The sequence below is a fragment of the Apodemus sylvaticus genome, chromosome 7, assembly GCF_947179515.1.
Source record: "Apodemus sylvaticus chromosome 7, mApoSyl1.1, whole genome shotgun sequence".
Taxonomy (NCBI): domain Eukaryota; kingdom Metazoa; phylum Chordata; class Mammalia; order Rodentia; family Muridae; genus Apodemus; species Apodemus sylvaticus.
The window spans coordinates 74973604-75000302 of record NC_067478.1 but is presented as its reverse complement, the minus strand read 5'-3'; the positions used below and the strand labels follow the sequence as shown (position 1 = coordinate 75000302).

Genomic DNA, 26699 nt, shown 5'->3' with positions numbered 1-26699 from the left:
GCATGTGGGTGCATACACACACACACACACACACACACACACACCACAGATAAATGAAAGGTCCTTTGTTCATTTATGCCTGGTCCTACATGCTTGGATGTTGGCCTGGCCTTTCTAATAACTTAAGTACTTCTGCCAGAGTCATTTAGATGCGCTGACAACAGCTGCAGAACTCTAGCAGGAGACCAGACAGGTTTTACTGACAGCCTGTCTTTCCCAACATATATTTTGTAGGATTGGTCCTTTAAGGCTTCAGTTTCTTCGCTGGTCCCCAACACAGGCTCCTTTCTTTTGCATCCTGGCTCCCTGGGTGGATGCCCGGCTTGCTGGCAAGACATAGGAACTATGATCATAAAATGCTTCAGACCGTCAAATGTTCATGGTGAGGTTGACTGACGCCACCTACTCTATAAAATGGGTGGTTTCCATGTAACTACTGATAAGCAATGCTCCAGCATAGAGAGACCACACGTCTTCACTGTCTGAGGTACTTGTCTGAATTTCTTGGGGAGAGAATTACTTCCACAAGGTGTCTGTCCTCATTCGGATGCAAGGACAAGTCATGTTTTTTCGGTAAGTTCTCAATGCACCTTTTTTGCAATGTCTTCACATGGAATCGTCTCAAAAGTGTGACCAGGACCACTTTCATCATCACCATGGCGATGTACTTCCCAGCACAGCTGCGGGGCCCAAAGCCAAATGGCTGAAAATACCTGTAGGGAACCTAGGGAGATGATCAGATGATTAGCCAGAATCATGCAACCAGCTCTCTCTGATTTCTCTCTGAAAGCATGGGTCAGTCAGAATATCCTGGCTTGACACTCTGCCATGCTGCTTCCTGTCTAGGGCCATCGGCTGTGGCTAACGAAGCATCTTAACCTCAGTGCCTTTCCTGTGACACAGACTGGCCACAGAGAGTCCCTGGTTTTGTTTTATGTGTCAATCAGCTGGGGAGAGGCAGTGCAAATCACCACATTATGTGCAATATTAGAAACCATGTAGTTTAATTCCAGCTTTCCTGGTGCTTTGCAAGTTACTAAGGCAAAGTTTGTTTTTGTCTGATCTCATATAATAGATGAAATGAAGACACAAACTATGGATGTCCAGACAATTAGTATCAAGCTTCTTGTGTGTGTGAGGAAGAGAGGGGATCTCTGTGGTCTGGGCTGGCCCCAGTGTTCTGATCCTCTACCTCAGAGTGCTAGATTACAGAAATATACCACTTCATCAGGTCCTCTGGAAATTTTTAGCTACTGTGAAAATTAATGAGGAACATGTCCGTTTGTCTGTCTGTCTGTCTGTCTCGTCTAATATATATTTACATGACCTCAATATACTAAAATTACAAAAAATTGTTGCCCAAGTGACTGACAAGGTATATGAATTGCCTGTCTAGAATTATTAATTAGAGTACCATATCAACATTGGGTCCCTATGCTACACACAAGTAGGAAAAGAGGAAATACATTGAGCTATTTGGAAAATTCTATCTTAATAATATTGTTCTGACATAATGGAAGCAAAAAAATCTCTCCTAAACACCAGCTATATAAAAACAAATGCTGATTCTTTTAATCATTGAGTTTTATTTAGAATGCCATCCATTGCTTGAGGCTATTTGATAGAATAAAGGCAGCAATAAAACTAAATCTTATTTGATTTCTATCTAAAGTAGAAATCTACATCTAAATGATGCTAAACTGATTCTTTTACTTCATTACAGAAAAAGTGATAAATTCAGGGCTGGAGATATGGCTCAGTGGTAAAGAGCACTGGATATTTTTCCAGAAGACCCAGGTTCAGTTCCAGCACCCACATACTGGTTCATAATCATCCATAAACTCATGTTCCAAGAGCTGTGATGTCCTCTTCTAAACTCTATGCCAGGCACATAAATGGTATGCTTACATACATGCAGTAAAAACACTCATTCATATAAGAATTTTTTAATTAAATGATAAATTTGAATGACGAAATCATTGCCTTAAATAAGTCTTTGCCAAATTAAGGACTTTTTATGTTTTGCTTCTCTGGGTGGCAACTATACAAACATTTTACAGAGCTACAGAGCCAACATCTTTGGTTTGGGATGAATGTGTCAGACATGTACTAGCTCTAGGACACAGGTGCTCCCATGACATAGAAGAAGGCAGGTGAAGCTCTCTAAGTGATCTCTAAGTGATACTAGTGGTGCTAGCACAGGACAGGACTGACCAGAGCAGTTAACACCTCAGCACCAGAAACAACGCTCAGGTCTAAAGAGGAGCTCTTACATTCTTCTCAAAGTTTTCAAGGGTAAATTCATTGGGCTTGGGGAAATACTCCAGCCTGTGCATCCTTCCAATGTTCAGAATGATGTTGGTTCCCTTTTTAACCGGGTAGCCATCAATTATGTCATCCTCCAAGGCTCTGCGCATGACCAGGTCCACAACAGGCTGGTACCGCATGCTTTCATTAATGAAGTTTTCTACCACTTTTAAATTTTGGATATCATTGATGTTTACGTCTCTGTCACCTGTGGAGCAGATTGAAAAGGACAAAGAGGGCAGCGTCAGTGTTGTGTGTGATAAGCACCAAAGCTCTTCTTTTTCCATGGAACCATTTGTTTTTGGTTAGGAAAAAAAATGTTTTTCATTAATTCTAACGCAGACCACTCACTGGGAACAAATGTGCTGTATCTGGTCCACAAAGGGCTTTATAAAAGTTTAGATGTAAAACCATTTCTGGAAATTTCATAACAACCACAATAAAGATTTCCTAAAATTGTCTGGAAATTTGCTCCTATTAGACCCACCTTCGCAGCTGCAGTCAATGGGCAGGAGGTGGGGCCAGCCACCTTTCAGAGAAGACAAGCCCTCTGCAGTTTCCTGTGGGCCACGCCTACTCTGCATCCCATATTCCTCTTATTTGCCTTAAGTCTTCGAGTTTTCCACCTACTCTTCATTCTAGGGAACATTTACTTTGTCTTTTACTGTATGTGCCAGCTAACACAGTAACCAGCCCAGACAGGGGTGCAGAGGCTGCTACAGAGTCGGTGAGATCATGCACTGAGTTCAGGACATAAAGCTCACTCCTCCTGCTGCTTTCCCACACATGCTCGTCACGTCTGACTGACCCCAACAAACTGCTGCAGGAATATGGCACTACTCCCCCTCATAAACAGTGAGTGCCCTGACCAGCCTTGAGTGCTACTGAGAAATAACAAGACAGTCCCAGTGTCTCAGCCTGACCTGACACTGGTCAAGGAAGGTTAGATTGTTCCAGATATGGCAAAATTTTCACGTACCCTCAAATGAGCCACTTTAACAGAATCAAAGTGTCCCGGGTGTCCTGGAAATTCTAAGAAAGAGAAGCTGCATCTCAAGTACTGTGCTCTGAGCCCAAGGTCCCAACGACTATGCATAACAGGCTGGAGAGATAAAGGGATGACCACAGAGGTTGCCAAAAATATTTCCAAGAAAGTCGTGACCATGGACCACAAGAGGGAGCATAGATGTTGCAATGTGCTCTGCCTGTGGACCACAAGAGGGAGCCTGGATATTGCAACATGGCCTGCTGCTTTTCCATCTTTGCAGAGTCAGATGAAGAGTCAGGAGGCATTGAAAAGTACCAATGCATCTCACTCTCAAGGAATTTTATTAGAGATATGATAAAAGCATGCTCTCAAAGTCAGTTTCCCCTCCTAGACCCTCCTACGGTGCCTTCTCTTTTCATTCCTGTAGACTTTCTTTCTTTCTTTGTTTCTTTCTTTTTTTTCTTTCTTTCTTTCTCCTACCAGTCTACAAGCTAGCCCAGTGAGTGCTATCTCCTGCCCTCTACACAGACCCTGAAAGCCATATTTGAAACACGGAGAAAGCATGCTGGAATTTGGGACAGAGTTACCCTGTTTCTTTCTCTATCTTGCTGGCCATGTTGCCCCTTATCAATGCATCTTACAGAACCCTCCTCTCATATATCCAATGAATGCAGTTTTTCCTTAGTGTCAAACACTTCAAGCAGCTATAAAATGTCTTTTCCCCCACAACCAATAACTTGTTTCACCAGCACTGTGTAAAGCCAGGGAAGTGTGTCATGTCATGTCGTCTTCATCTGCAAGTAGTGTGTTCCAAAGAAGATCACACAGGCGAAGGCCACTCCAAATAAGTTTTTTGCTTTCGCTCAGAAAGGAGTTATGAGCTCATGTTTCCAAAAAAAAGAGTGGGGGAAGGATGATGCCGAGGCAGAGTCATGAAAGTGGGGGTGTAAAACCAAAGAGCACGCAGAGGCAGGACCGAGGCTCGCCACATATTTGTAGTGGACTCGCCACTGTTTGGTCTTCATTTGGTTTCCTTAACAATTGGAGCAGTGGTTGTCTCTGACTTTGCTGCCTGCCATGGATCCCCTTCTCCTACAGGGACTGCCTGGTTAGTCCTCAGGGAGAGGATGAGCTTTAGTCCTGCAGGACAGCCCCAGGTTAAGTTAAGCAGGCCACGTGCAAGTACTATAGGATTTTCTAAGATGAATAAATGTCACCATATCTATGTCTGTGTGCATATAAAGTAAGATTTCAAGCTTGGGAGATGATGGCTCAGCAGGTGAGTGTACCCCTCACCAAGCCTGAAAACCTGAATTTGATCCCCAGAATCCAGATGGGAAGAGGAGAGAAATAACTGCCACAAGCTGCCTCTGATCTCCACATCCATACTGCGGCATGTGCACACCCTACCGTATACATGCATGCACACGTGCACACACACACGTGCACACCCCACCACATACATGCATGCATGTGTGCACGAGCACACACACATGTGCACACACACATGTGCACACCCACCACATACATGCATGCACACATGCACGAGTACACACACACGTGCACACACACATGTGCACACCCCACCACATACATGCATGCACGCGTGCATGAGCACACACACATGTGCGCGCGCACACACATGTGCACACACATGTGCACACCCACCACATACATGCATGCACACATGCACGAGTACACACACACACATGTGCACACACACACACACAGCTCTTGAAGGACAGACAGCAAGCAAGTAGCAGTGGGGGTGGGAATGGGGCTCGGACACAGTGAAAAGAATTCGGATGTCCACTTTCTGCCCTACACATTGCTCTGGTGTCCGGATCCTTCAACAAGCACACATTATTTTTATGATTTATATGACATATAAATAGGAGGGACTGTCATTTTAACCTACAAGTATAGCTAAGATGTGACAGAATTACTCTGTTTTTCCTTAAGGTTTTATCAGATTCTTAAAATGTATGGAGCAGCTGACAGCCTGCATTCCTAAGGGAGTTCCCGAAGCACTGCTGTTTATCTGATGGCTGCCTACCAACAACAGTGTGGATCTCCTTCAGAATTGCTGTTTCGACTTCTGGGTACTCTGCGATAAGCAGCAACATGAAGTACAGAGTGACAGACAAGGTGTCAGGGGCCGCAATCAGCATCTCCAGAATACACTGATTCACGTTCTCTTTCGTCAGGTCTCCACGTCTCTGAGGAATTGAAAGAAGAGAAGACATTGGGAAAGGGGATCAAAATTTCAGAAGCTTGTGGGAGGTTCACTCAAGCCCCAACAACCTCAACAAAATGAAATGAGAGGTTTCTGTAACTAGAACCAACATCATGCACATTACTATTCTGCATGTAGATAAACAAAATAGCCAATTACCTATACGCCATTGACCCTCCATATACTAGCATTCCACATCAATGGATTTAACCAACTGGGCATCACTTATATCCTGGTTGCATTTTTATTGAGTAGCTATAGACATTTTAAAATTATTCTCTAAATAATGCAATGTTACAACTATTTGCATAACATTAGACTGCATTGGGTATTATTAGCCCTATGGGTGAAACAAATATGTAAAAGTAGCCCCTTCATTTCAGAGATAAGATTTGAACATTCTTACATTTTGGTACCTGGTGAGGGTTCTAGAATAAAGCTCCCAGACACTGAGAGATATTTTTACTCAGTGTCTTAGGTCTCCTCTCTTCCTGGTTTTATAAATCATAATATATATGTATTAATGATAAATGAAATAAAACAGCTGTTTGGGTTGTTATGATGGTCTATCATAAGACTGCTAGAGGAACTTTTTAAAAGAAAAACCATGCCACAGTTCTAAAAAGGATTTTCTAAATAATGGTACACTATCATCATAATATATATCAACTGGAGAATTGTGGTTCATTCAGGCCAATACCTCAGCAAAAATCAAATCAGTTGCAAAATCCATACAGTCTTCCAGTTTCTCAGCTGTGGAAACTTTGTGTCTCTTTTTTTCCACCAAAACAGCTATCTCGTCTTTCAAGTCCTTGCTGAAGAAAAAAAAAGTGTTAAAATTTTCTCAATTTAGACTTTCAGCAAAACAGATTCTGCTTGTTGAAAGGCATTAGTGTTCATGAGCAAATGAGTTTGTATTTTATTTCTTCACAAATAAGTTACATGAGGCATTTATCTTACAGTACTAGAGTTAACTGGGATTTTAAAAACACTGGTAATAATCTCAAAGCTATAACTTTAATTCTATGTTTCCATTTTTTTTCTGATACGCAGAAATCTCAGACAGGTGTCAGTGTTAGGGTTAGACATGCCTTTTCTGTCAACTCAAAATATCGCACAATGTCCTTGTTCCAAAGAGCCCCAGGCCACACATTTGGCCATTGCTCAGGGGGTTCCTGGCTAGAGGCTTCCTTCGTTCTTTGGTCTATCCCAGTGCAGCCAAATTGCTAGGAAGGTTTCCCAAGTAACTCAATCAGCACAGCCCTCTGCACTCTGGTGAGCATAAAACTTATCAAAGGGGCCAACAGCAGCAGAGACACAATGGACCGGACACAGGTGAATCCTCCTCCGAACAGGGTTACTTACACAGATCTCTCATACTTTCTGTAGAGCCAAGAAATCTTAAAGAAGATGTTTGGTTTGATGAGGAGAGCTTGCCACGCAATAAAGTAACCCTGGATTTTCTTCACAATAGAACTTTCTGTGAAACAAAACCAAGAATGAATTCAGTGAGAAAAGAGGGGAGCCTAAGAGCAGGACTCCAGACAGACTCGGCCAGTCTCGATCACCAGCGGATGCATCGGCTATACGGCAGACTCCTTAACTTACCTGCTTGGCATCTAAACTGGCTGAGTTAGCTGTAGAATTGACAGTTTTCCAGTCTGTGTCTGGGACCACAACCTGGACTCTCTCATATCCCAGTCTGTCTGGGCCTCTCACTCCCTCTGGCTTTTCTGGACAGAGGGTAATAATTACAGTTATTGTATCCTTGGTCCTGGTACATGGAAGGGTGTTGTTGGACATGTGAGATGACTTAGTGGGTAAAGGTCCTTGCCTCTTAATGATTTGAGTTCAATTCCTGGAATCCACATGAAGGTGGGAGGAAAATAACAGCTCCTGAGTTGTGCCCTGGCCTCCATGGGTACACAGGGCATCCATGCCTCCTCTCTCATTAACAATGATGATGATGATGGCAAGGACATATTTTATTTTAAAACGCCAATCCTGTTATGTTGTTAACACAGTTCAGCTGATTCTGGAGTTAGGTGAGATATTAATGGGACTAAGTACTGGGATTATCCACCTAATTAGCGGCTCCTTGATGTCTCACTTTCCAGTGCTAGGTTCATTTTATAGCATTCTTCACATAGCCTTCAGACTTATCTGCATTTGACTTGAAGTACAGAATTCATTTCAGCTTCTTCAATGCATTGTTCTGAGCTTCATGCATTGTTAATGGCAGGTAAGTGATAATAAGTTAAATTGAAATTAAAAGAAAGGGCTTGCCTATTTTTTCAAGTTACACACACACACACACACACACACACACACACACACATATGAAATGAATTATTTTTAACTGCCCAAATGCTAATCACTTCTATGTTGCTTTACAGAGCTTTTAAGTTTAATCTTTATAGTCTTGCCAAGGGTGTGATAACATCTTTGTTTTGCAAATTAAAGAAACATACAGTTGATAGCGATTAAGGGTACAGACAGTATGTCAGGCAGGACAGCTTGGACGTTGAACAGGTATGCAGTATAGAGGGAGACAACCATAACCCACATGGGTCGCAGTCTGGATCCAGCCACTGATTGGTCAGGGCTCCACAGCTCCCTCCACACGACCCTTCCTAACGGCCTAGGCCTGGGGGGACCCAGGGAACAGGGCTGGGTCAGCGAGGACATGTGCGTGGAGGCACACCAGGTGAAAGGTGACACGAGAGTTTACCAGAGTACATGCAGCACCAGGCTGGGTTTCCGTAGCCCTTGGGAAGTGCAGTAGACTGGGGATGGCACGGCCATGGGGGCTGGGAGGAGGGAGGAAGGACTTATAGCTGACCTTGTGGTAAATCGGGTAATACACGTAAGGTCCAGATGGTTTCCACAAGTGCCAGAGAGTATGCTGCTTTCTCCTGCCTAGATGTTTTTCTTTCAGATCTGCACATGGCTGTGACTTCACTTCATTTGGACCATGTTTGAATGTCCTCTCGGAAGAGGTATTTTCTGACCACTCAACTCATGATGGGTGTGACCACACTGCCACCCGACCTGAGCCCCTGTTCTTTAACCAGATCTTGTTTCAAGGCACTCATTATGACCTAACACGTACCCTTTACTGTTCATGTCCCAACTGCAAGATAGGCTCCTCAAAGGGGAAAACCTTACTCATCTTCCCGATTCTCTCCCCAGAACCTAGAATATCAAGTCGGCAATCAATTGGTTGAATGAATGGATGAGTCAATGGACATTAATTTAGGAAAATTAAATTAATTTAGGAAAATCACATACTAATGTCAACAGTTTTGGGGTGGTGGTAGTTATATGTGCACATTTTTAAATGTTTGCCTTTTGACACTTAGTGGAGAAGGTAGAATGCCTTGTGGGGTTGTTATAAATATTAAATGGCAGGCATGCATATAAAGTATCTTTTCAGAATGTTTGGTACAAACCAGTGTGTTTAGTATATATGAAGTACCTAACGGCCTGTTATCACCATCTGTCAACATCTGCAGCATCTGCAGCATCGTTTTTTCATATAGAGACAATCAAGTTCTCATAGAGAGTGACTTTGAGAGAAGGAACATGTACATGTATGTATAAATACTTGTGTGTGTATGTATCGTGTCTCAAAGAATTGTCAGAAATGGTTAAATATATCCAATTTACCAGTGCTATGTTAATGGCCACATTAACTGACGACGTTTGCCAGGGTAGAATGCCATGTCCTAGAGCAACACCGGAGATACAGAAGAAATGGGGGTTGACCTCTACTTTGAAAGTTTATAAACGAATGAACAAGGCAGAAATGTTGAAGGCAGGGGTGTAGGGGGAGGTACTGATAGTAAGGGCTGGTTCCCTAATTGGTTCTTCATTTGGTCAATAAAGGAGTCTGGGAGCCAATTGCTGGGCTGAAGGAACAGGTGGCACTTCCAGGTCCCAGGAGGAAAAGGAGACAGAGGAAAAGAGAAGGCGATTTTTCAGCCAGGCTTTGGAAAGAGCAGCACACAGTTATCATGTAAGATCTTGAGGGAGCTAGAACCAGCCGCGTCTGCCACCAGTGAATAGCCAAGGAGGTCAGCAGAAGCTGATACAGGCTAGCTGGTAAGTTTAGGGCAGAAGATTCGGTGCCCAGCAATTGTGTGAGTGGGCAAATTCTAAAGTAATAAAACTGTCCGACTGTTTTTCTGCGGAGCAAAGGTGGGTAGAGAGAGAAGCAGGGTCTGTGCTAGCGGCTTGGCAAAGCTAAGCCGACAGGAAAGAGCAAGCCGGGAGTGGCACTGGCAGCAGCCGATCCCAGAGCTAAGCCGAGAGGGGCCAGAGTATGGACCGCAGTCCCAAGCAAAGGCGGCAGTGTGGTTTTTAAAACTACATGCAACAGTGAGGGAGATAGCCTTAGGAACATGCAGAAATGCTTAACCAAGCGCTATGTATGAAGTAGCACTTTGCTTCCATGTACTGCCCCCGCATGCCCTGTCTGAAAGGAGACAGAATGCATGAGAACTCAAGTTCCAGTACCGTCCAGTGGGATCCCCAGGAAGAGCATGTTAGAGGTGTCCAACATGATGTGTCTCATGAGGGTCAACACATCCACGTAGCCCGAGTTGTCGGTGACTTCCCCCAGCCTGTCCAAATGCTGCTTGGTGGACTCCACACAAACTTCCACCATTCGAACAAGACCACGGCCTGTCAGAGCTGAAGCACAGAAATTTGACCATCGTAAACACCAGTGCATACACAGCAAGTTATTTTGGCTTCAAATGTCAGGAGCAATTGTCCCCAACTTTACATTGACTAATAGGGTGGGAATTTTTATAATCATCTCCATTTATGCTTTCTTGGGTTATCCTGATTTTCTGTAAGAAGTACTTACCTTTTGACTAAAAATAAGTGAATGAATATTACTTTAAAAGTAATATTTAATTTATGATCAAGCCTTTCTTTAAGCACTAGTCATTTGTGAGACTGCAGACAAAAAAGTATCACTTCTGGGATAACAGCCAACCAGTGCTCTTCCCATTCGCTGCACATGGCCCCCTTGAGGTGATGGTTTGGATTGTATCGGGGGTCACATTTATTTTACATTTCAGCATGTTGACAGATATTAATTCAGAGCCGATGGAACTGGTCCCTAACCATTTCCACCTGAGGCTCCAAGACAGCATGGACGAACAATGCCAGTCTTAGAAACACTGAGTGTGTCGTCCTCCTGTGCTTAGCCTCTCTTCAGATTACATCCAGATTTGTTTTATAGAGGAACAGCAGGCAGAGAGGAAGAGCAATTCCTCACTTGCTTTGCAGGCTTCAGTGACTGGGGAACTCCTAAAAGAGGGTGACAGGTTTGTACTGGCATCGTACTTCAACCAATCCTGCATGAAGGCCCTTGACACATATTTGTCAAACAAATGAATCAGACAAATTAATGGATGGGTGAATGAATAAATGAATGAATGAATGAATGAATGAATGAATGAATGACAACAAGTAGGATGAGTTGGTTCTGCCCTCCTCTTGTTCTGCTCCTGACCTAGCGCTGACTCTAGTGGTCTACGGTAGTAGATTTCCTTTAAGGTTCCTTCAGGACTAGTCTCTAATTTTATGTCTTTCATTATTCAGATTCACTGTTAATGTTCTTTAAATGCAATGGAAATTTTGGGGGTACCTAAAAGGCAGAATGCCAGGAGATCATCCTCTCAAAAAGGAGAAACAAAAAGAAGTGAAGAAACATATTTCAGAAGACAGACTTCGCCAATATGAACGGAAGCTTGACAGCGTGGTGGCTCACACTAATCCCAACACTCCTGCAGCAGAAGGATCGTTAGAGAGGTTCAAAACCACTTTGGACCTCATGAGTTTAGGCCAGGGTAGGCTACAGAGTAAGACCTTGACAAGAAAGAGAGGGTGTGTGCTGAGGACAGAGCTGGGGGGAGGGGAACAGGAGAGACCTCGGAAGACCAGTCTAAGGACTCTCTAAAGACTCCAAATGTGTCAGAGAGGGGCTGAAGCAGGAGCCTGCCTCCGACTGGTAGGGAGAGACTACCTGAGCATTGCCCGTTCTCTGGGAAAGATCACATTGAAGAGAGGGACACATCAGCCCTCAACGCCTCAGCGCTTTGTAGGGAAGGTAAGGAAGGGGTGTCACATGTCATTCATGTGAATGCAGGACTTGCCTCGGTGACAAGGAACCTGGAATGGACCCTGGTGTATGTAGATGTGATTTAGTGTTTAAATATGCTTAAAAACACTCTGATCTTGCTCAAAAGAAGATTCAGCAAGTACTCCCACTTCATCAATAAACAGCTCTTTTGGCCGTTTCAGTAGACAACGTCTCTGCACTCTGGCCAACCTCTCGCCCTTCTCCCGGGATGAACCATTTCCGCTGCTGTATTTGGCTACCTCCTTATACACCCAATAAATAGGTTAATAATTTCATAACTCTACTGAAAGTAACTTAGACTCCAAAATGTGTCCCAGTTTTTCTACTTTCTCAGGAAAACCAAAGGAATCTGATTCCAAAAGGGGAGTTATCAAGCTACCTAGGATTCTCGTTAATGATAACCGTGTCATTAATTCAGTATACCTTCTAGTAATTAATTAACTTACTATTTGGGGAAATTGAATGATCTCTCCTCCACCTTGTCCCTTGCCACTGCAGTAACTCCACCTGTTTTCATTGTCCACAGTTGTGTTTTGTTTTCATTTAACTTTTGTCTACTACCAGAAGGATTTTCCCAAAATCACATCCAAATGTTTATATCCATTTACTTAAAATAATTAGTGAATACTTGTAACTCTTGAGATATACTCAAGACTTTGACTTAATGAGAAATTTCTTGAATGATTTGGCCCTGCCTTTCCCTTGGCCTTAGGTTTGTCCATGGAGGATCCCAGGATATGTTATAATGATCTATCTTTCTCTACTGTCAGATAACCTGTTCTTTGCTCTTATGATGTATTTCTTTGTTACATTTTCTTAGTTAATTTTATTTCATTCAAAATTCATCCTAAGTACCCACTGCTCTTAACCAACCCTTTGGTGGCTTTAGGTGGCCCATGTGTCTGTTCTTTCCAGTCTGGTACAACCTTATCTAAACAGTATTTGATATCTGTAGTTTCACCTTACCTAGCCTTCCTATTACATGGTCCTCAATGGCAGGATCAAATCCTGCTTGCTATTGTATTCTTGGAGCCTATTACAATGAGCAAAGTAGCTTGTTGAGTGAACAGATTAATTTAGAGATTCTATTAACTCTTGAATATCAAGAACATAGGATATCTTAAGTACTAATTGACATATTTCTAGTAGATCTGGGTCAAATGAAGAAGTAATATACAATTTATAATGCTGTGGAGCCAGACATCATATTTTATAGAATATATATTCATATTATATATCTTTTTGTATATATATATGAAATATGTATAATGCATATTTGAATTATATATTCATATAAGATATTCTTTACATGTCAAGTCCATCTTCTATAATATTCATCAATTTCTGTGGATAATGAAATAAAGCACCAAAGATACTAATTGACTTGACTGAAGTCCTCCTATGAGTACTAAGGGGACATAGGCCTCTATAATCCTGGGACCTATACTTTTCCATTAATCCAGTGTCAGTCTTATAAGGCATAGGGAGATAGATCTGCTTCAACATGACTAGTGGCACACACCAAAAAAGTTACCCAAAGTTTCCTGGGGTCCTAATCACAGCATGACTCAAGAAGACGAGATTATGATATGTCATTATGGTAAGTCCAAGTGAATCCCCAGGGTCATTAGTGAGGAAACTTTCCCAGCTGAGGCTATAACAGAAGGTGGGGCAAAGAGAGTCAGGCAAAAGAAGACTGGACCTGTACCATCAGACAAGGAATGAAGGTGGGCTCTAGAAGCTGGAAGAGGTAAGATCAAAGACGCCGCCTATCCAAAGTCTCCGACAGGCGTGCCACCACCTGCTGGGACTTCTAACCTGCAGAATTTTAAGATATTAAGCATGACGTGTATCCCACACTGTCTAGTATGTCCCGGAGGAGCCAAGAACGTGTCTACAGCAATGTGGCTAGGTCTTACAGACCTACAAAGTCTGAATGGAAAGGAGAACTTTGATGGTACATGGTCAGACCTCAAATCTCTGTTTCTCCACATGCCATCTCTAATGAGATTGCCAAAGCATCACTATGTTTCCCAATGCTTGATGTTAATGTCGAAAATTGGCCTTGTGTACTTCTCAACATCTTTATTTTCAGAATAATATAGTAAGGGCCAAGTGCCTGGTAAGTGTCTGCTCACCTCTGACTTGCTCTGCTGGTGTGAATCTCAACTTCTCTAGGACTTCATTTCTTCAACCATAAATCTCAGAGGCTGGATGAGGCAATGTACAGAGTCTTTCCCTGTATTAAGATTCTCTGGTTTCATTTGCTGATTGTTTTCTCCCAAAACATCTGGCCTGTCACACTGGTCTGCCAATGTATTTTATTTAGTCATGCTTTGATCAAAAATTAAATGGCAGCAAAATTTAAAGCGTAATCTTTTAAGAAAAGAAGCATTGTTGCAGACCTAAGAAAATAATGTAATATTCCCATTTACCTTTCATAAAGAAAGGGCGAATTGTTTTCCAAAGTTTTGGGTTGTTGTTAAATATAATGCCGTTCTCGTGCATGCCGATGCACTGCAGCCCACGCTTGCTGCCGAACCTGGAGATGTAGTTATTGTGCTTCATCACATGGAACATGCTCGAGGACCTGTGAAGAAAGTGAGCCGTGTTGTCAATCCGCCAGAGGGGAGGGGCTTTATGGCAGTTCTCCTGACTGTGTGGTGGCTTTCTTAACAGAAGCATGTTGGTCTAAATGGAAAGGATGATGTCCAGAGTTCAGGCTAAATAAGTAAGCCAGGTAGCCTGAGGTCATCCCTGCTTGAGTACACCATTTCTACTTTCTGACTCCTTGGGTGTCACTGTAGGGAGGGGGAAACTCCGGGCGAGTGAAGAAGGCCTGTGTGTGTGTGTGTGTGTGTGTGTGTGTGTGTGTGTGTGTGTGCTGATAAGGCCAGGCCGGTGATCAGAAGGGAATGGCAGAGTATTCCCTTCTAGCCCAAGTGTGGCTGTTGACAGTGCATTCAGAAGACATCCAACATCACTCTCTTCCCTGGATGTTTAGGGACTGAAGACTGCTCCCCTACAGAGACTGCTCCCACTGAGGTTGGCTAAGCCTGCCTCCTTGATCCAGCTGTATACCGTACACACTGCCTCCTTGATCATCCGTATGTAGCAACCCCACTTCCTAGCTCAGCTGTATGCATTGACCTGGCCTCCCCACTCAACTCTATGTAATGAACACGCTAAACTTGGGGGATGAGGGGTTACCAGTGGTTTATTCCACTAGAATTAATTTTTAAAATGAGGTAAAACTCCAACATAATGCTAGAAATAGCTTACTTAGATGGCATTTATTTCAGAAAAAATTTCAAAATAAAAACCATTAAATCAAATTGTCTCTCAATTTAATTCCCAATAATATCTATAAAATGACTCAAGTTTTTTTTGCTATAAACAAAAACAAAAAACCCAGATGTTTCAAATTGAATTCCAACAAATTAGTCTGACACTCCAAATTTTAGTTAGGTAGAATTATAATTCTATAAAATAAACTGAAATTACTGATAATTAAAAGATTCATAGCTTTTCTTACCTTTCCTAACTTTCTCTACAACTAGAGCAGAAACTATTTTCTTTGGTCACAACGTGGCATTTTCAGTACTTGAGGGATGAACAGAGCATTGTTTGTTTGTTTGTTTGCTTGTTTGCTTCTGCTCTGGTTCCCAGCGATTCTGTCCACTACATTTGTCTTATGGACCCAGCTAACCCTTAGTTTAGATTAGTTGCAATAGCTAATTCATATGTCCCTTAGAGGGCGCTGTCATCCTGGTGATTTTCAGCCTGATGTTCTGCCAACAGAGAAACCATCAAGGAAATATGGCCAGCCACAAAAAAATGCAGTTTAAACCAAGGTCTTTTATCAACGTGAGGCAGAGTTTATTCAAACAGAATAAACTGGACAGTCACAGAGAGCGGCTGCTGAAGCACAAGCCGCAATCCTCCTGGCCATCACAGGACGTGACCCTGAGGTGAGTCCTGTCAGCCAACCTGAGGGAAATGTCTTGTTTGGGAGAGTGAAGATTTCCCAGCAGAGTGCCCAAGTTCAGAAGAGACAGTGGACAGTGTAGCATCGCTGAGGTCAAAGGTCAGACTTCTAAATATGATCGAAGTTAAGAGATCACCAAAATAGGCAAACCCTCCCACCCTGGCAGAGAGAGGGGGGGAAGGGGGAGAGAGAGAGAAGGAGGGAGGGGGAGGGAGGAGAGAGAGAGAGAGAGAGAGAGAGAGAGAGAGAGAGAGATCTCAGTTAAATTCAGGTGGGTCCTCCATGCAATTCAGTATTTCTACTCTCTGCCATCCTCTCTCTCTCTCTCTCTCTCTCTCTCTCTCTCTCTCTCTCTCTCTCTCTCTCTCCCTCTCCCTCTCCCTCTCCCTCTCCCTCTCCCTCTCCCTCTGTCTCTCTAGCTCTGTTGTGAGTCCTTCCTCCAAAATAAGACTTTAGAAATTTTCCTGAGGAAAGAGTGAAAATTCGAAGACAATCCCTGGGAGCAAAGCTGTACACTCAGCCTTCCTTCTGATTCCTCTGAGTGAGATGATATGTCCTTATTCACAGCCAGTCCCTCCACATGCCCCTGGAACGTCATCACATTTCTCCCAGCACACACATACATGCACAGCGCACACACAGTGCACATACACACAGTGCCTACACACACACACACACACACACACACACCTTTCATCAGCAGTAGTTCCCTCTGTAGTTCTCCACCCCATACAACCTACAGGAGTCCCATGATCAGGCGCCTTTCTGTCTCTAGTTGTTTCTGTGCTTGCTTCCTTTCAGTTCCTCTGCTATCGTTGCTGTTTCTTGAACAGTTTGGACAGGCTCTGCCTCGGGGCCTCTGCGCCTCCTGTTTCTTCTGTACGATGCACATTTCTGCCTGGATCATGTCCTCACTTTCATTCTTTTGAAAAGTGTATTTGTGGTGTGTGTGTGTGTGTGTGTCTTCATCTATGTAGGCAGGCATACATGTGTGGGCATACACATGGAAGCCTTTGGTTGATGTTGGGAATCATCCGTTTACTATTCTTCCAACGGTATGCATTGAATCCCCAACCCTCCTCTTAAGTCTGTAGTCAGTGAGACCTGCCCCAAACCACCCATGCACAATTATACTATAGTCCCAACTACAACTAACCCCTACCTCAATCCCTTTTTCCAACTTTGCCCCATATAGTACATAGCTACTTAGTTTCCTCAGGACTGTCTCAACTTATCATTAAAAATCCCCTAGCTTAGAAAACCTCCTAATCTCAGGCAAACTGAATGGTTGGTCATCACATATACACTCCATAATGAGTGTATACACAGTTACATCACCACAGATGGACTGCACAGTTAACAGTGTGACCCCAGGAGACTGTGTCTGAGAACTATCATGGCTATTTTATATACTCTACAGGGATAAAATATCCTCAGGATGCACGTCTCGGGATGCGCCCATGTTAAGGAAAGCATGACTAGACTTGCATTTCACTTCTTTATTCGTAGTATACTGACAGTGTGCTCTTCCATAAGAGTGGGAACTTCCAGCTGTTCATAGACTGCAAACGTAGTACTGCTGTGTCCCTAGAGCAGAGCCTGGTATGCAATGCCTTCTCCTTTATCAAAGGAATAGAAAGTCAATTATTACTGTTAGTACATAAGCTCCTAATGTAAGTTGAACAAATTCCTTGTAAATTTACACATAATTAAGACAGGTATGCAGATAAGACTTTCATTAGCATGTTAATTGTTAACTAGCCCTTATGAATGATGCTCAAATTTTATTTTTGTATTCGTGACAAAAATAAATGCACACACACATACTAGGCATATAACACAGCATCCGTGGGCCCCGGTGGAACATGAACTGCCCAAGGGAGCTGTGTGTGCTTTAGTGCAGATTCCATAAGCATCCACATCTCAGGGTCTTACCTCAAAGTCTCCAAGATGTCCAGGCAACATGCACACAGCCCTCGTGACTGCCTAACCTGAAATTCTGTGGCCTCTGCTCTTTTGGGACAGGGCTGGTTGGAAAAGCTGAGCTTCAGTCATCACACAGTTGTGATGACTCTAAACCTCAAACTTTTCAAATGGAAAAGAACTCAGGCAAAATAACAATCTTTCTGAGGCCCAATGGGGTTGTTTCAAGAGGCACAAATAGTTCTGGAAAGAACTTGAAGAGCAGGCAAGGGAGGGAGATAGGGACAAACAAGTCCTACTCCAGAGGGGAGCTCAGCCTTTAATAACAACTTGGAGGGCTGGGAGGCAATTAAGGAGAACACAAAGACTCCAACCAGTGAAAGGCCTGAGGGAACAGAACGAGAAGAGAGCTGAGACAGCTGGGGGAAGGGTAGGCTGGTCAAGTCCGTGCCTCTCTGTGAGTCAGTACCCATGCTGGCCAGAGTCACTAAGGGTCGCTTTCCTAGTGAAGAAGGGTAGGGAATCCTGGCTGTGCTAAGGACCCCACTTTAGGAATTTTGTGCGGGCTCCTGTGAATCTGTCTGGTGACCTAAGTTTCTAAATGTCCACTCTCTGGGAGGAACATTACCTACTACTGTGTCCTCAGATCCATGACTCTTCACTTCAAATCTAGACTCAGACCAGCCTCGCCTTGACTAGACTCAAGTGCAGCCCAGGAAGAGGAAAACCAGCCAGTGCCGCTTAGTTCTTAGTGCTAGTCCCGGAGAAAGGCACGCTTGCCCCAGGAGCAACTTCCCTTCTTTCCAGGAGGGAGTTTGCCATGCTCCTCAGCTCTGGAATCACCTGGAAAGCTTAAGCAGGCACGGTATCTGTCCACAGCCAGGCTAGGTCAGAGCCTGTGCCCTAGAATTCCTATAGGCTGCCTGAGAGAGGACAGCGCTCAGGCAGATTAAACATTTGAATAAGTATCTCAGGGCTTACTTCACCTGCTTGTCTATGGAAACTGGGGACCAGAAGCCAGGCAAAGTAGAGTGAGGCTAGAAGACTGTTCTCCCTGCTGGGGGTGAAAACCCAGGAGGGACCTAGACAATCCTAAATGACATTGGTTACAAAACCAATTTTTTTAGACACTAACCAATTGAAAAGGTGATTAGAACACTAAAGATGTAGAGAAAAACATCTCAAATTTGTTTGAATTAGAATGACCAGACTTCAACAGAGCCTAACAGAGCAAACCAAAGCGTAATTGTGGTCTAGTCACCCTGGAGCGATGCTTCTGAACCATTTGCAACCTTGGTGAAAGCAGATGGCGGGCTCTGGTCCAGATGTTTGTTTAGTAGGTCCTGGTGGGCTACAAGCATGTACACTTCTAAAAAGTTCTGAGTGGTGCAGCTGTTGCTAGTGAAGGAAGCTCGCCAGACAACCTCTGCCCTGCTCCATGAGGAGCATGACACGCCCCACGCCCATCCCCCACCACAGCTGCTCCTGGATCCTTAGATGTAGTCTGCCTCAGCCATTCCTCAGAGCACTACAACATCAGAAGGGCACCTAAGCCAAAACTAGGGAATTAAATAGATCCTGTACATGACTGGGTAGACTGAAATATTTTAAATTATAGGATTTTTTTTCATCTGTACGCCCTTCTTTCAGTATTTATTTCAAAGAACCGGGCTCCAAGGATACTATTATATTTGATAAAGGGACAAGAAAACAGTTCCTGGGCTGGAGAGATGGATCAGTAGTAAAGAGTACTGGCTGTTCTTCCAGTGGATCTGAGTTCAATTCCCAGCACCCACATGGTGGCTCACAACCTCCTATAGGGAAATCTGATGCCCTCTTCTGGCATGCATATGTACATGCAGAGAGAGCGCTCATCTACATAAAATAAATAAATGAATCTTTTTAAAAAAATTTTAAACTATAAAAATAAAAAGAAAAAAGAAAACAGTTCCTTCTTAACAGTCAGGAAGAACTTAGTAAATTCCAGGATGAATGCAATGCAGCAAAGTCTAACAACTCAGGAAGGAGTTGGTTTTTAATGGGCACTACTGATCTGTGTTGGTTTTAGATGGCTCCGCCCAGACACTGGCTCACAGCCATTGATTGGACAGTTGGTTTCAGATGGCTCCGCCCAGTATTCAATGGCCTCCAGGGTAAACTGAAAGCTACTGGTCATACATCAGCTTCTGCTTTGGTGTTTTTGTTTTTGCTTTTTAATTCGCTTAGTTGTAGAAATAATACCCAAAGCAAAGAGAAGCAGAAAACATGGTATGTCTTCCCTAAAGCATGTTTGGCAAAAATCAAGCCATCTGGGCTCTTAAGTTTCCACATTTGTGATTCAGAGAAATTTTGAATGATTTCCCAACTTCCTATGGTTCTTTATCTAGGTGTCTCTGGCTTCAACTCGAAAAATTTTTAATTATTTTGCATGTCCACAGTATCAGAGTGCTACATGGCCATTTGCCACCTTCATTTTGTGGAGGGGAAAAAAAAATGAAGCTTTATCAAAATATCAAGCTATCAAAATGAAGTGACTTTTTATAGAGAAAACTCAATATTATTTTTTAAAATAAGGAACGCTTCAACCTTGATTTTAAGGTGGCAGTAGTAGTCGGAGCACAGCAGTGACTGAGTGCTGAGAATGGAGCCCAGGCCTGGCGCATGCTTGCTAAGTCCACCTCCCCACCCCCAACCCCCCCACCTCCCACTCCTCCACCCCCAACCCCCCATCTCCAACTCCCCCACCCCCACTCCCCTCACCCCCGGCCACGCTAGCCTTGCTTAGTCACAGACTTACTTGCTAATAATGAGTGTCTCCTCTCCACTGATCCAGACTCTCATAAATTCTCCATACATCTTATTGTAGTAGTTGCAGGCACTTCCAATTCCCATCCACAAGAATCTGCCATGGGAAATGAGGGGCCCAATTCCCAGACAGTAGCCAGGACCTACAACAGATGGTGAGAACAAAGTGAACTTCTTAATAATGCCAAAATAAAAAGTTGTCCTTTCATATTCAATCTTTTTTATATCTTCTGGAGTCTACATGTGAGTCACTCAGTGTGATTTAAAACAATAGCAAGGATCACACGAGACTCTCCACCTCTTCATGAATGAAGAGTACGCGGCTTCGCAGTAGCCACTCTTGATCTGTCACCCCAGTGCCACTAGAAGGGAGCCTATATGCTCCTTTCTAAGAGTCTGGAATAAAAGTCAGTTTATCTGTCTGATAATAAGCATAGAAACCATGACAAGTGACAAACTGATGAAACCGTGGTTCTAGTCAATTCATTCTAACAACGTCCAGTCTCAAAACACCCCCACTGCCTTTAGAAGCCTCAGTTTATAAAAAGGAGTCTTGAACAAAAATCTCATGAGGTAATACAAACCTAAGAACTCATTATTACAATGTGGAACTCACTGGTAAGGCTTATATACCAGGATCTGGTTTCAGCAGAGAGCAGAGGCCAGCTTACAGCCTTTCTTCCATAGACAATGGTAGGGTTGTGTAGAGTGAGAACCCAGGGGGAAGGAGGGATTCATATGTGGTCTGTGTCACAAAGCAAACTTGTAGCTTGAATTTGTTCTGTAAACTTTGTAGGTCAGCATACAGAGTAATGTGTTTCACTACAGCATTTTCAAACATATGTGTCATTATGCTTTGTGTATTATTTTGAGACAGGGTTAAACTGCTTAGCTCAGGCTATCCTTGAACACCAAGATTTTCCTGTGTCAGATTTCCAAGTGTTGAGATTCCAATCAGATCTGGTAAAAAGTTAGTGACAAATAAAATTTATCATGGACAATGACTTTTTTTCTAAATCTTTTTAAAAATTCCATGTTATCAGTGAAATCGTTATAAAGGCAAAACTATGTCGGGTTGTATGAGACTACAAGATCTGTGTAATAATCTAGATGGTGTAAGCTTTCAGCTGAGTCATCTGACCTGGATTTCCCTAATTTGGCAAACACTGTTTAGCCATTCACTTTGGAGTAACTGAGTTCTTATTAATACAAATGTCAGATCTCCTCCTCCTGTTTGAAGAAAAGATCTTTGAATCAAAAAAATCAATAGAATCAAAATATAGTCAGAGGTTTTCAATCTAATTCTAGTAGCTCTGTATTATATCATAGGTGACTAGAGTTATATCGAAACAGTTCCCTTATGTTTGCTCAAAGATTTAAAGAAGCAGGTTTGATCAAATACACAGTTCTCCAAAATATCAGATATATCAACTTTTAATCTTTAAAATACATGTTGTAAACAAAATATCATTTATAGTATTTTTAACAGTACATCTCAGATGCTTTCCAAGTGTTTTCAAATAAACTCTGTATGTGTATATAATATAAAGAAGTGAATTTTTGAGTGTTGTCCTACACACACTCGCGCGCGCGCGCGTTCACACATACACATACACACACACACACGTACACACACAAATAAATTTTTAAATGAAATAACAATTGTTGTCCATCCTTAGAGCATTTTAGGTTGTTTTTACATTTAGATCAAAAGTGGAAGAGTATTACAAAACATTTAATCTACATGAGGCCAAGTATTCACTTGACTGAACAAGACTTGTCTACAAATATTTACTTCATAGTCAAGCTTCCTGAAACACAAAGGCAGTACTATAAATAGCTTATATTTTCAAGACACTATTCCCCTACTAGTATAGTATTCCCCTATCATAAAACATAAAAATTATCAAAATAAAAGCATTTTGAGATGGGTCTTACTATGTAGCACCTGGTTGGCCTGGAACTTGCTATGTAGACCAGGGTGGCCTTGAACTCAGAGATCTACCTGCCTCTGCCTCCCAAATGTTGAGATTAAAGGTGTGTGTCACCATACCTGGCCAAATGAAAACATTTATTTAAAAAGATATGACAATGAGGATTTGTATATACTGAAAAATGAAGCTTGCTAGACAATATATGGGTTAAGAGTCTGAATATTTAGCCAGGCAGCAATGGTGGTGGGATAAGACTTTAATCCCAGCACTCATGAGGCAAAGGCAGTAGATCACTGAATTCAAGGCCAGCCTGGTCTACAGAGTGAGTTCCAGAACAATCAGGGCTACACAAAGAAACCCTGTATAGAATAAAGAAAGAAAAAAAGGAAAGAAGGAAGGAAAACAAACAAACAAACAAAGAAGTTGAATGTTATACCAGGAAGAAAAGCAGAGTTTGGGGTACTTGATGCACAACTCTATATCGTCTTAATTAATCCAATAAACATTTCCTGAGACCCTAGTTTAGATATTTATTTCAAGTCATGGTCTAGAGATAACCATGATAAGTACGATTACTCTATATTCTTGCAGAGTAGTTAAGGAGAGATGTAAAAAATATAAAAGCCAATAATTATAACACATTATACATATATATCTATGTGTATATATGCCTTACATTTAATGTAAACCTTGAACCACAGATGGGTAAAATACAAGGGAAATATTCTAGCTGCTTCCACATTAGGTAGCCCTTAGCCTCTCAGATTGAATTACCTCTCTAGGTAGTTTCCAGAGAGCCCCAGGAGCAGTAAATACTTCACTGTCCACTGATGTCCCCACAGAGCCTTCTTAAAGCCAATATCCAGCAACTACCAGCCCTCCTAGGTGGGAAACTGGCCTTCACACCTATGGATACACCCTCCAGACACACACACACACACACACACACACACACACACACACACACTTTTTTACAGCAAGACTGTCCTTAGGACCCCAACTGGAGACATTGTCTGGTCTACGAGCCAAAAGACTTTATTAACACTCAAGACTGTACAGCAGTAGAAAGGAAGCAAAATGCTATCACCATCTGGATGGATCCTCCTGACCTAATGGTGATCAAAAGGAGCGAGGGAGACAAACAGTATACTATGTATTACTAAAATAGTTATAACAAGACAAAAAAAAAAAAACCTATATTGTCTGACAGTGTGAAATTGAGTCCCAAACTGTAACAAGGCAGTAATTGTTTCAAAATTCAGGAAAAACATTTACCTGACAGAAGGGGGAAAGGAGGAGGGAAAGAGGGAGAGATAGAGAGAGGAAGGAAGAGAAATAGAGGGAGAGAGGACGGCGTGAAGAACAACAGGGAAACAGCTAGCATCCTAGTCCTTATGCAGGATTCTGATAGCAAGTCTGTTGTTGCCTTGTACAGTTTTCTGTGAAATATTTTCTTAAGAGAAAAAAGAGACATGTCATGTCTGCTCCCTTGTGTCACGTTGTGTGTGTGTGTGTGATGCCCAGGAAAGAATGTATGGTCTACGGGGAGAGACTCAATGTCCAGACTGGAGCAGCCGTGCGTGCTCAAGGGAGGGAGGGTTGCCAGGGAGAAGGCGACATCCTGAATGAGAGGACTTGGGACACTGATCAGAATTGAAGTGACGCCACCTCCCAAGGGAATCAGTCTTTGCTCCCCAATTTTCACAGCCTCCTTCCCCTCCATATCAGCCTGCCTTTGCCACTTTGCGGGTCAGGACCCACGCCTTTGTTCCTTGGCCATCCCTTGCTGCCAAGCACCAGATCTAGCTGGACTTCTCTGCAAGTGTAAGTGATGAGGCTAGACCCATCCCTGAGCCATAACACACGGGGTAAAACCTCTCCTCTTTGACTCCAGTTTCTTCTACAAAAAAAAAAAAAAAAAAAAAAGGCACTGCCACCAACATTACCAGACAGAGTGAGCAGGAAGCTGCCTTAACTGAAATTTACTAACAAATCTACTATAGCTTTTAAATTCCCTTAAGTTTTTTTAGGACCCAGAATACCTTCAAACTTGTGAATCCAAGAGCCCAAAGAGCCATTATTTAGAAGTCATGATAGAAGGGTTTAGAGGATAGACCAGTTTTCTTATTTCCTATGCCTGACAGGAGCCAGAGAATTCTGGGCTGTGCCTCAGTAGAGAGCTGGCCAGACCTTGTATTTGCAAAGCATAAGTGTAAGGTTGGCACTCTCAGCCCCAGTTTCTCTTAGGGGCTCCCGGTCTTCTGCCAGGGCTCCCTTCTAGCTGGGAATCACCAGACCATTTCCCTCCTCTGGGATTTAACCCTTTATTTTGTTTGGATTTTCTGGCTTCTCTTACTTGTAAATTCATGTTACTTGACAACACAGATCATCCGGGACTTTCCCCTTCTAGGCTTATCTCTGTGGCTTTCAAACTTGGCTGCTCATGCAAACCCACCAAGGAAAGGTTTTAGAGTATCTAACCACAGGCTCTACCTCAAATGGGATCACTGTACTGTCTAGGTGATTGACACTGGAGACAAGCAGTACCATATCCCTGACCCACAAGTGGGCACAAGAAGTGCCACCTCCCTTCCTGACCCAGGCATGATGAGGCTGTCGGTCCTTGCTGTGCCTCTTTTAAAAGTATGTTTTAGCTAAGTGTGGAGGTGCGTGATTTTAATCCCAGCACTTAGGAGAGAGAGGCAGATAAATCTCTGTGAGTTCAACAGCAGCCTGGTTTCCATTACATAGTAAGTTTTAGGCCAGTTGAATAGCCAGGACATAGTGAGACCCTGTCTCAAAAACAAAACAAAACACCCCAAACCAACAACAAAACCATTTAAGGTTGTAAATCAAACACTCTGGGGGGCGGGGGGGGGGGGGAAGGGCTTGGGAATCAGCTAGCACTCTAACCTCCTCCTTGAAAGTTGTTTTTATGCTAAAATTTGAGAATTGTGTGACTTCCTCGACAGATACAGTGCTGACCTCTTTTCTGTTTGCAAGCTGCTCTTATGATCCAGGCAGCACCCGAGCCTAAGCAGGGAAACAGAGGCGAAAGTGTTGTACTGCACCCTACCCTCATCCCTTACCTCAGTCACTACTTTCCCCTGACCAAGGAGCTCACCATGGGAAAAGAAATCTGTGGAAGGGAGCATTCAAGCCAAAGCCATGAATACTGGTGGTTTCCTCCTCCGGAGGTGACATCACCAGGTAGAAGTCAACACACTTAACTCAGTGTTCAGCTAAATTAGAAATTAAAGTGCCAGGCTGAATCAGATAGATGGGCAACTATGGGGAACACTTCAGAAACAATCTAGGCACAGCGTTTGGTCCATGCATTCCCCAGCACAGCTGCCACTTTCAATTACCCTGTGGAGAATCCCAGCACATTTGTGAATGTGTGGTTGCTGTGGTATTGAAACAGGCCTTGTTGGATATCTTACAGAGTTAGGATCTAGTAATAGCCATGAGGGACTCACACCTAAACTTAAAGACACTATCTGAAACTTCTGTTTATTCTGAATTAACTTGATAATTGATCATTTCGGCCCCAGTGGCAAAATGATTCACTGAGATTATCAGAAGAATTATATGTTAGTCTCTGCTTTTGACTGACACAAAGACCTTTGGACGATTCTGTCGGACTGTGATGCTCCCCGAGAATGGTTCTAGTACCGGTTCTCCTTCAGTTCATTCAGCCTCTATGGTACCACCGCTGTCACCATGTTGCCAATAAGGTAAATGAAGAATAAGGTTGAGAGAAAGAATAAACACAAGAAAGGGAGGGGAAGGTGTCCGTGAGGACAGAGGGAGGGCAGAGGAGAAGAAAGAGGACATAAGAGAGGGAGCCTGAGAGCAGAGCTGAAATTAATTAGAATCTGGTGGTGGTTGTTTTAACTTAACCAAAAATTCTAGAATTTGACCATGTCCACTCCATCTCAAATCTCCCAAAGCACTGTACAGACTGCAGGGAGTATCTAATACCCATTAGTGATAGGTTCATCTGTTGTGGGCAGGTGATCAGTTTAACATTTCCAGCTTGTGAGCTGTGCTTTGAGCTCGCAAGTTCCCAGGTCTGCTCGTTTTACAAAATAAATAAACAGATAAATTAAACATATTTGCATATATTTACATACATTTGCATACACACCTAAGCTACGTTCCAAAGAGCCCATGAAACACTTTCTGTAGGCCTAGAATTAGAGCAGTGGCTTACCTGGTATGGAAGATGAGCTCTCACAATTCCAAATCAGGAGAAGGAGGCCCATGATCAGCAGAAGTGGCATGGCACTGACAGGCATGGTTTCCGGGACCATGATGGTGACATTATAGTGCATGGGGTTCAGCATTTCCAAGAACAT

The 26699-nt window shown here is 42.9% G+C and overlaps 1 protein-coding gene across 1 annotated transcript; it reads right to left on the bottom strand.

Moving 5' to 3' along the window:
- Positions 1-475: 475 nt before the first annotated feature.
- On the bottom strand, positions 476-26699 carry LOC127689937 (aromatase). Its single transcript, XM_052189507.1, has 9 exons — positions 26555-26699; positions 20397-20547; positions 14124-14278; positions 10050-10226; positions 6897-7011; positions 6232-6346; positions 5352-5514; positions 2274-2515; positions 476-724 (listed from the first exon to the last, which is right to left on the bottom strand). The coding sequence occupies exons 1-9, from the start codon at positions 26697-26699 to the stop codon at positions 476-478; spliced, it is 1512 nt and encodes a 503-aa protein (XP_052045467.1).

Excerpts from the sequence above, each read along its gene's own strand:
- LOC127689937 (XM_052189507.1), bottom strand. The coding sequence starts at position 26,699 with ATGTTCTTGGAAATGCTGAACCCCATGCACTATAATGTCACCATCATG. Across the intron at positions 14,279-20,396 it reads GAGACACTCATTATTAGCAA|GTCCTCGAGCATGTTCCATG; the intron begins GTAAGTCTGTGA and ends CTTTCTTCACAG. Across the intron at positions 7,012-10,049 it reads CCTGGGGATCCCACTGGACG|AAAGTTCTATTGTGAAGAAA; the intron begins GTACTGGAACTT and ends TTTGTTTCACAG.